Here is a 10,232-nt window from a genome sequence, read left to right as displayed (position 1 = left end):
TGAAAATCCTATTCCAGCCTCGTGTGTGTGTGTGTGTGTGTGTGTGTGTGTGTGTGTGTGTGTGTGTGTGTGTGTGTGTGTGTGTGTGTGCGCGCGCGCGCACACACACGCACCCACGATAGATACTGGAGCTTTCCTTTTTTTCTTGTCAGCCCTGGGTCCTTAAACTCTGGACCTGGGCACTGCCTCTGACCTTCTTTTGCTCAAGCGAGCGCTGTACCACTTGAGCCACAGCGCCATTTCCTGCTTTTTTGAGTATTTTATTGGAGATAAGAGTCTCAAAAAATTTCCTGCCCAAGCTGGCTTCAAACCCGATCCTCAGAGCTCAGCTTCTGAGTAGCTAGGATTACAGGCATGAGCCACCAGTGCCCGGCTCTTGCTGGGCTTCTTTGCTCATGAATGGCATACTACCTTTTGAGCTATGCCTCCAGCTCAGCTGTCTGCCCTGATAGCATAATCCTTAGATCTCAGTCTCCTGAGTAGAATAACTAGGATTCAAGTATGAGCCACTGATGCCTGGTTTATTATTATTATTTGCAGTGCTGGGGATAAGATCTCAGGGGGCTGAGATCTGAACATAGAGGTTTGAAGCCAGCCCAGACAGGAAAGTCCTTGAGATTATTTCTAATCAGCAAGAAGTAAAACATGAAGGTATGGCTCAAGTGGTAGAGAACCACCAATCTAGAGTACCAGCACACACACAAAGAGGGGAGCCATGAAAGCCCTTATTGGGGGTGATTCCAGAAGGAACAGAGGTGAGCCTGGAGGAAATCACATTCCAGCAGTTCCCATTCTCCCTACTTCCCAAAGAGGAAACTGAGGCCTAGGGTGAGTCACTCACCGTCGCCTCACAATAGTCAGTACACAGCAGTGGTTTGCACCAGGCATATGTAGTGAGTGCCTGGTCTATAGCCAGGGCTGAAAAAGCACAGAGGGAATGAATGGAACATGGAATTCAGTAAGGAAGTCTAAGCTCTGCCTCCTTCCCCACCACCCCAGCCCATTACAGTAGGGTAAACTGAGGCCCAGAGACGCTTTGGTGGCTCACCCAGCCCCCGTTGGCCTGGATCCAGGGTGCGAAGCTGTGCACGTGCTCCACGCTAAGTCCAGCCAGGGTGCCCCCTAGCCGTGCCACACGCCGGCTCAGCTCCATGGCCAGGGCCAGGCGGGCCAAGGGTTCCGGAGAAGGCGGTGGGGGCCCGGGACAGGGCAAGGAGGTGCTTGTGCGGCTCCTGTGAGGGCTGCTCTCCCGGTTGGAGAACAGCTCCACTAGGCGGGAGAAGGATCCTGCTGACAGGCGGGCCAGCTTGCGGTGTAGGACGGGGTCAGAGGCCAGCTGTGGGTTGCCAAAGGCAAGAGATGGTGAATCTCAGGCATAACCTAGCAGCCAGCCAATAGGAGGCTGGGGCGTGGCTTCCTAGTTCATGCCCCACCTAGTTGCTAAGGCTCAGCCCCTCCCATCTATCACATTAGTCAATCATAAGCCACACCATAAGGCCAACAGCTCTCAGGAGGGTGTCATAGGTCTGAATTGCTGAGCCACGCCCCTGGCTAGTTCTTGGTCAACCAATCAGAGCCAAGAATATCTTTAGATGCGGTCGAAAATTCTGAGCCTGTATGTAGCCCCTACCTCTCCAGGAGCCATTTTTGGTCTCCAGGCCAAACCAGCAACTTTGCCCTCTACCGTACATTTGATGATTGACATGTATATGACAGGAAATGGAATTTTCTAGGGATTGAGGAATCTCACAATATAGTCCAGCCTGGCCTTGAACTCAAGATCCTCCTGTCTCAGCCTCTCCCATCCAGGACTTACAGTTATTCTCAGCTTCCCGGATCCAGCTTCTAATCTCAGTATCCCACCATCTCACAAAGTCCCAGTCCCAGTAAAGCATAGAGTGGAGGCCCCGCGAGTCACCTTCTGATTGATGACTTCAGCCTCCTCTTCCAGCAAGCAAACCAGCCTCCGAAGCAGGGCCTCCTTCTCTGTAGGTGGGGGACCCTGCAACTCTGGGGACAGAAGAGGATTTCACTGGGGCAAAGCCGTGACTACCCTTTGACCCTCATCCTTTCCCAGAGCACCTTGGCACCTCACCTGGGCTAGGTGGAGATCTCAATTGCTCTTGAACCAGCTGCTCCAGCCGCTGGGCCACCAGGGCATAGAAGTCTGGAGTGGCTGGGCCTGGGGTAAAAAGAGTTCATGAGCTGGTGACTCATACCTAGCTACTCAGGAGGCTGAGATCTGAGGATCACAGTTCAAAGCTAGCCCAGGCAGGAAAGTCCAAGAGACTCTTAACTCCAATTAACCTCAAGAAAACCGGAAATGTTGCTGTGGCTCAAGTGGTACAGTGCCCAGGCCCAGAGTTCAAACCTCATGACCCCCACTCTCTTCCCCCCACAAGATGCTCAAATCTTTGTCCTTTTCTACTTCAGTATGTCTCCAAACTGAACTAAGAATTTCAGGGCTGATGGGCTGGGAATGTGTCTTAGTAGTAAAGTGCTTGTCTAGCATGCATGGAGCGCTCTGGGTTTGATTCCGTAGTACCACATACACAGAAAAAGCTGAAAGTGGTGCTCTGGCTCAAATGGTAGAGTTATAGCTTTGAACAAAAGAAGCTCAGGGACAGTGGCCAGGCCCTGAGTTTAAGCCCCAGGACCGGGAGGAGGAGGAACAGGAGGAGGAGGAGGAAGAAGAGAAGAAGAAGCAGAAGCAGAAGAAGAAATAATTATTTTAGGGATGATTATTATCCAAGAAGGCAAACAGAAGACACATTGTCAATACCATCCTAACCCTCTCCCATTTTAGACATCATCATTCATCTCTCCACCTGCAAATTCCTTTTACTGCTAGTACACCTCGAAGATATTATTAGCTTATGAAAGCAAACCTGGCTGTCACTGGATCAAGTCCAATGATTCCTTACTCCATTCTTCCTTTTTTGGTCGGTCATGGGGCTTGAACTCTGGGCCTGGATGCTGTCCTTGAGCTCTTCAGTTCAAGGTGAGCGCTCTCCACAGGGCCCATTCCAGTTTTCTGGTGGTTCATTGGAAATAAGAGTCTCACACACTTTCCTGCCTGGACTGGCTTTGAACCGTGATCCTCAGAACTTAGCCCCTGAGTTCCTTACTCCATTCTTACCCTGCTACTAGAAGAAAAAACAAGAAAAAAAAAAAAACAGAGGAGCTAGGGAGAAAATGGATTGCTCCTAGAGTCCTACTACATACTAGCCAGGAAGTTGTGATTGAAACCAAGTCTCTGCCTGTCTTCTGAGGTTATTGTAGCTACCAGAGGGGCTTGCCTCCCTAGGGGGCAAGAATAATAATTAGCTAGAGATAATAACTAGCTAGGCAGAGGCCATATCCCCAACCAGGTAGCACACAGAATTGACAAAATCTGGGGTGGAAGGTAAGACAGGATGATGATGTGCTGGAGAGCCTTGACTAAATGATAGCATCCTGTCTGTGTTTTAGGAACTAACGCTCCCGGCCATGCCAGCTTCTGCAGATGACCTGGGGAAATCTCTTACCAGGCTCTGAACCATAGCAGGGCTGGATGGGCAGGGAGCAAGGTCGAGGGGACTCAGGTGGAACGGCTCCTCTCCCCAGAGGACAAGGAAGACATCTTCGAAGACGGCTCAGGAAATCTGTCGGCTCCTCCTGGTGAGGGATCCTGGGAGGAAGTGAAACTTCAGAGAGTGACCCCCAAACATCCCTTGCAAAGAGACCCTTTGCATTTGAAATACCCAAGACAGGGGCTATAGCGAGGCATGAAGAAAGGAGAGAGGCGGAGATCAGGGGCCAAAGTTACAAGACCGTCCACCCAAGTGCAGGCCCTGTGCGTGGAACAGAACAGCACTCTTCTCACCTCGGCGGGGTTGCAACAGGGGACCCGGCAGTGTCTCCCCGCTTAAGAAAGGCAGCTAGGACCTTCAGTGTATCCTCCCGGAGCCCCAGTTCTTCGGAGCCTGCCATGGAGGTACCTGTGGGTGAGGGAAAGGGAATGGACAGAGCCAAGGTTCATCATGAAGAGGAGGCTTACAGCCCGGACTTCTAGTCCCTAAACGAAGAGGAGGTCAGGACTTGAGCGTTCCCAAGCACTTTCGAGTTCCTGAACTCAGCAGGAAAGTTGAGGTTTGGGGGCTCCTGGGGGGTGAGGGGAGTGGGGATTGAGGTCTGAGGCCTGATTTATTTAGGGAAAGGAAGAGTCTGGATTCTTGAATTCAAAAAAGGAGATGGTTGGAAACTTGTGCTCCTGGATCCTCGAGTGAGCAGAAGGCTTCAAAGTTCAGACTTCGGCGGGCACAAGCAAAGCTGCTAGAGCCCCAGAGAATCGAGAACTACCAATCCCAGTAGGCTCCGCGGCAAACAGTTCCCTTGATCCGAGCTTATTTTCCCGCGCAGCCTGCTGGGAGCTGTAGTTCCCACTATCCAACTCAGGCGTGAGTTCGGGGGATCCTAGAGATATGGATGCCAAAGAAGCAGGACTGGGGATGGCCACTCCTGAACCTCAGCCCCTTCCTCCCCAAGCCTCTCCCGTGACACGCAGCTCACCTGGTCCGGAACCCCGCCGCCGGTATCTTAGTCCCCTCCACGGTCTCTATTCAAATTGTACAAACTTTTTCTCAGTTCAACTTTCCCGCGCCTGCGCACTGCATCGAGTTGGTAACCGCCCCAACGTAGAAGCGGCGGGGGTGGGTGGGGAATACCGCGTGCCTGGTTATTTGCATATGACGTTCCCAGCATGCCCGCGGCAGGAAGTCCAAAAAAGGTCACGAGGAGGTGGGGCGGGAGGATGGACTCGACTCTTCCGAACCCACTTTTGGTTTTTCAAGTGTGTCGTCCGAAACATGAAAAAGTTTGTATTTCGAGAAATCGATCGAGACGAAAAGGCCCAGCGCCGGGAACATTAGCTGACAAGCAGCGGGTTGCACGGCTTCGAGTCTGACAGCTACCTGCAACCCCCCAAAACCGGGGTGGGCCCGAGCGCCGTGCGCGCCCGACTTCTCCACGGTAGGGAAGGCGGAAGAGTTCGGGACTGGGCGGATTGAGAAACCGGACGGGACGTCCCTGAATCTGGAGGGACCTTCAACAGCTGGCCCTGGGGAAACTAGACCGAGTGGGGCGGGAGACGGAGGGGAGGGTTCTACACGGGCTGGGGGGGGGGAGCGCTTCTCTGACACAGGGAAACAACATTCTGGAAAATGGGGGCGTGTTCTTCCCGGAGGCTGTTCGGGGGCGGTTGTGGAGGGAGATCCGTCTTGCAGATGGGGGGTGGGAGGAGAGTCCTCGGTGGGGAAGGGGGCTTACATCAGGGCAAAATGTGGGGTCCGCATCTGCTCAGAGATTCAGAGATCGCGAGGGGTGGGGGTCCTGTCTCCAGCCTTGGACGCGTGCGGGATGGAGGGATCTGCCCTGGCGGCATCTAGGGGCCGCGCTGAGGAGGAAAGGGGGGTGGGGTCTGCATTGGATGTGGGACTAAGGGAGAGTCTCTAGAGGATGGCGTGAGCAGACTGGAGTTTTGTACCCCCAGGAAAACATGCGACGGGGGCGGTGGGAGCGGGGAGCTTACACCGAGGCGCGTTACCCTCAGGCCCGGTGGGCTCCAGAGGGCGCCCGCATTCAGGAACCGCCCCGCACGCCTAGGCCGGACCATGGGAACCCAAAAGCCGCGGATTTTGCCTTGGCTGATATCGCAGCTGGACCAGGGGCGGCTGGAAGGCGTGGCCTGGCTGGACGCGAACCGCCGACGCTTCCGAATCCCCTGGAAGCACGGTCTGCGGCAGGACGCACAGCTGGTGGACTTCGGCATCTTCCAGGTGCGCGGGAAACCTTGCTAGAGCTGGGCTGCCTCGAGGGGGCGGGGTTACCGCTCCAGGGTCGGGCTCATGCTAATGTGGGGTGGGTGGGGTTTGAACCTGAGGGTAGGGACCCGCAGGTTCAGGGCCTGTTGGTGGGAAGCAGGATGGGATGCTACTGACAGAGTTACAGTGCCAGTCCTAGAGTTTGAACTCAGGGCCTGGGCAATGTCCCTGACCCTCTTTGTGCTCAAAGGCTAGTTCTTGACCACTTGAGCCCCAGCTTCACTTCTGGCATTTTCTGAGTCATTTGTTGGATGTGAATCTCACGCACTTTCTGGCATGCCAGGGTTGTCTTTGAACTGGGATTCTCAGATCTGAACCTCCTGAGTAGCCAGCATGACAGGCGTGAGCCACCAGTGCCCAGCCAGTCCATTAGGTTTTTCACTCTAGACTGGCACTCTACCATTCGAGCCACAGCTCCATTTCTGGTTTTTTGGTGGTTAATTGGAAATCAGAGTATTGCAGACTTTCCTTCCCCAGGCTGGCTTCAAACTATGATCCTCAGGTCTCAGCCTTCTGAGTAGCTAGGATACAAACGTTGAAAACTAGAGGCATAGGTGGGGGGGGGCGGTGAGGGAGGATATTGGGATAACAACAATTTGGGGGTGGTGCCTTGCAGAGTTGGAAAGTCCTGTGGGCTGTGTTAGGGTTCTAGGAGCATCTGGGTACCATTGTGCTACAGGCCTGGGCGGAGGCCAGCGGTGCCTACACTCCTGGGAAAGACAAGCCAGACCTGCCCACCTGGAAGAGAAATTTCCGGTCTGCCCTGAATCGGAAGGAAGGGATACGCCTCACTGAGGACCGGAGCAAGGACCCCTATGACCCGCATAAGGTCTACGAGTTTGTGGACTCATCAGGTATGTCAAAGCAGAGTTTCATTTGGAGGTGTTGAAGGGGCTGTAGTGCTCTCTGCCCCTACTCTGCTCACATCTCTCTCCACAGAGGCTGGAGACTCTCCTCAGCTTGACACCTCTCCAGACACTGATGCTGGAGGCGTTACCCCAGACACCCAGGTGACATTACACCCAGTCCCCCTACCCCGCAGCTTCTACCTTAGCCTCATCCTCTAGGCCTGCTCAGGCCTTGTCCTCTCCCCTTGGACCCCCATTTCATCCCCTCCAGTCTCCCATTTGCTGATCCAGAAAAGCCTGTTGAAATGTTTGTTTTTTTTCTTTCTCCAGGAAGACCTCCTAGAGTTGCTGGGTGACATGGCATTGGCCTCACTCCCACAAGAGGGTGCCTCGGGCCTGGCTGTGGCCCCTGATCACTACCCTCAGGTCTTGTTGAACAATTCTATGCCCCACCCAAACCCGGCACCCCCTGGTAACCCACTGAGGCTGCTGTTGGTGTCTGAGGAACGTGAGTGCCACCTGTAGGGTGGGGGGACTGCAGTAGGACAGTGGCCCTTACTCTGGCCCTCTCTGTCTCTCTCCTCCTTGCTGCTGCTGCTGGTCAGAGTGGGAGTTCGAGGTGACCGTCTTCTACCGAGGCCGGCAAGTCTTCCAGCGGAACGTCTTCTGCCCCCAGGGCTTGCGGCTGGTGGGCTCAGAGGATGTGGACCCGACACTGCCTTGGCAGCCAATAGCACTGCCAGACCCTGGGCTGTCGCTGTCTGACAGGGGAGTGAAGGACTTCGTGAGGCACGTGCTCAGTGGCCTGAAGGGTGGCCTGGCTCTGTGGCGGGCTGGGCAGCAGCTGTGGAGCCGTCGCCTGGGACACTCCCATGCCTACTGGGCCATAGGGGAGGAGCTGCTCCCCAACAGCGGGCACGGGCATGATGGTGAGGTCCCCAAGGACAAGGATGCAGACGTGTTCAACCTAGCGCCCTTCGTGACAGGTGAGCCCCCCCCTCATAGGAAGCCAAGGGCATGGTGGCGAAGGGAGCTGGGGCAGAAGGCTACTCCTGTGTAGCTCAGGGCTCAGTACAGAGAAGGCTGCCCATCACGGTCATCAGGGCAGGGGATACCCAAAGAAATGGAAGGGGGGCTGGGAAGGTGGCTCAGTGATAGAGTGCTTGCCTTATGCATAAGGCCCTGGGTTCGATTCCTTAGCACCATATAAACAGAAAATGCTGGAAGTGGTGCTGTGGCTCAAGTGGTAGAGTGCTAGCCTTGAGCTGAAGAGCTGAGGGACAGTGCCCAGGCCCAGAGTTCAAACCCCACAACCGACCAAAAAACTCACCCCCCAAAAAAAAAGAAACGAGAGGGCTGTGGTGCAGCTCAGCTGTGCAGTGCCTGCTTAGCATGCACAGGGCCCTGTGCGCCATCCTAGCACCAAAACATCCAGTCAAGGAAGATAAAATTCCCCAGCCAGAAGAGCTAGTTCAGGCTTGTAATAACAGCTACTTGGAAAGCAGAGATCAGAGAATCAGGGTTCAAAGCCAGCCCCTGGGCAAAAAGTTCAGTATGTCAAAAAAGTTCCTATATCAACTAATGGCTGAGGTTCTGGGTAGGCAGGGGGAGGGGCAGTCCGGAGTCCCATCCCTCCCCCTCACCCCACCCCCCCAGCCTCCTGATGGGGAGGAGGGAGAACATTTTAAGTTTACGCCAGAGTTGCAGAGGCTTTCCTCAGACCGGCAGCCCATTTGTAGTGGCAAAGGGTTTTCGCCACGGGAGAGTGGGACTGGGAGTGGGTCAAGTGTGTTCTTCCCTTCTCTGACCCTACTTCTGTGCCTTTAGATCTCATTGCCTTCATGGAAGGAAGTAGACGTTCGCCACGCTACACCCTCTGGTTCTGTGTGGGAGAGGCGTGGCCTCGGGACCAGCCGTGGGTCAAGAGGCTCGTGATGGTCAAGGTGCCTGCTGTCCAGACTCCTGGGGCTGGCAGGTGGTCTTAACCTAGAAAAGTTATAGCTCCAGGAACTACAACTCCCAGAATCCCCTGGGGAAAGGACAACTTCACAGGTCTCGGGTCACTAGTTGGTGATCTCACTAGAAAGCCTGACTTGACATCTCTAGCTCCTGTAGTTGGTAGACCTCCATCTTTTTTTTTTGGTCCGTCATGGGGCTTGAACTCTGGGCTTGGGCGCTGTCCTTGCGCTCTTCAGCTACAGCACCACTTCCGGTTTTCGAGTGGTTTATTGGAGATATGACTTTCTCGGACTTCCCTGCCCAGGCTGGCTTTGAACCGTGATCCTCACATCTCAGCCTCCTGAGTAGCTAGGATTACAGGCGTGAGGCACTGGTGCCTGGCTTAGACCTCCATCTTGAGCCCCCTCTCTAACACACCCTCAGCTGCTCAGCCCTAGGAATACTGGTCTCCCTTGAGGGAAAAACTACATTTCCCAGCATGCCTTATAGTTGGTGGTTCCGTGTGGGCAAATTAAACTGGGGAGCTGATGGAACTGGGTAGGTGGGCAATTTGCCTGACTGGGCTCCGCACTGCCCCCACAGGTTGTTCCCACATGCCTCAGGGCCCTTCTGGAAATGGCCCGCTTGGGGGGGGCCTCCTCACTGGAGAACACCGTGGACCTGCACATTTCCAACAGCCAACCCCTCTCCCTCTCATCGGACCAGTACAAGGCCTACCTGCAGGACCTGGTGGAAGACATGGAGGTCTAGGCTCCTGGAGGCCCAAGCCTGGGGTTGCTGGGACCAATAAAGCAATTCCTGCTATAGTCACAGGGTGTGTTGCATTGGGTGTCCCAGCCCAGCTGTCAGTTTACCTATGCAGCAATGCTTGGTAACCAGGCACTGTGCAGGGGGCAGCTGACATTTGCCCCCTTTCTTGCTCCAGAGACCTGGTGGAAGGTGAGGATTCCAGGGTTGCACTAGGGGGGAGCTCTGCTTTGCCTAGAAAGGGTTTGCTTAGATCCAGTTACCCTGGGCCCCTTTCTGGCCTCAGCCTCAGGTTCCCTCCCTCCCCCCCAGTCGTGGGGTTGAACCCTAGGCCTGGGCACACTGTCCCTTAGCTCTACAGCTCAAGGCAAGTGCTCTACCACTTGAGCCACAGTGCCACTGGTTTCCTGGTGGTTTATTGGAGATAAGAATCTCACAGACTTTCCTGCCCAGGCTGGCTTTGAACCCCGATCCTCAGCTCTAAGCCTCCTAAGTACAGGTATGAGCCACTGGTGCCCAACTCCAACCTCAGGTTCTTTTCTGGGCAGGGGTTCTGGGCCTGCTACCCCTCCTTGATGGGCTGCGGCTCAGGGTAAGGGGCGACCAATGGAAGCCATGCTGCCTGATAGGCCCTGGGCCCTGCTCCCTTCCCCCTGAGCAGATTCGGTTAGACCACCAGCAGCCTACAGAACTGCTGAAAAGCAATCAGCTCAAAGGGCTCCTGCAGATGGGGCAATTCTGGCACTGGGGGCCTGGAGGGGGTAGGGGGCTGGGATCCCAGTCACCCACTTTATCCACATCCAACTACTGCACTTTA

General features: G+C 54.9%; 2 protein-coding genes across 2 annotated transcripts in view; one reads left to right on the top strand and one right to left on the bottom strand.

Annotated features, from left to right (window-relative positions):
- The window catches only part of Bcl2l12 (BCL2-like 12 (proline rich)), a 5,940-nt gene extending 1,301 nt beyond the window's left edge, over positions 1–4,639 (bottom strand). Inside the window, exons 1-6 of the mRNA XM_013027723.1 lie at positions 4,552–4,639; positions 3,866–3,980; positions 3,528–3,670; positions 2,096–2,182; positions 1,919–2,010; positions 1,049–1,336 (exon numbers count right to left, since the gene is read on the bottom strand). Of these exons, the coding sequence (XP_012883177.1) occupies positions 1,049–1,336; positions 1,919–2,010; positions 2,096–2,182; positions 3,528–3,670; positions 3,866–3,972 (717 nt within the window). The 5' untranslated portion in view covers positions 3,973–3,980; positions 4,552–4,639. The remainder of the gene's footprint in view (positions 1–1,048; positions 1,337–1,918; positions 2,011–2,095; positions 2,183–3,527; positions 3,671–3,865; positions 3,981–4,551) is intronic.
- Positions 4,640–4,781: 142 nt separating this feature from the next.
- On the top strand, positions 4,782–9,471 carry Irf3 (interferon regulatory factor 3). The gene is made up of 8 exons (XM_013027696.1): positions 4,782–5,010; positions 5,644–5,816; positions 6,541–6,715; positions 6,801–6,871; positions 7,040–7,217; positions 7,315–7,695; positions 8,537–8,652; positions 9,251–9,471. The coding sequence occupies exons 2-8, from the start codon at positions 5,652–5,654 to the stop codon at positions 9,416–9,418; spliced, it is 1,254 nt and encodes a 417-aa protein (XP_012883150.1). The 5' UTR covers positions 4,782–5,010; positions 5,644–5,651; the 3' UTR covers positions 9,419–9,471.
- The last annotated feature ends 761 nt before the right edge of the window (positions 9,472–10,232 follow it).

This window comes from Dipodomys ordii, unplaced genomic scaffold (genome assembly GCF_000151885.1).
Source record: "Dipodomys ordii isolate 6190 unplaced genomic scaffold, Dord_2.0 Scaffold105, whole genome shotgun sequence".
In the NCBI taxonomy this organism is placed as follows: Eukaryota; Metazoa; Chordata; class Mammalia; order Rodentia; family Heteromyidae; genus Dipodomys; species Dipodomys ordii.
The sequence above is the reverse complement of the archived record's forward strand: the minus strand, read 5'-3'. Positions and strand labels throughout refer to the sequence as shown.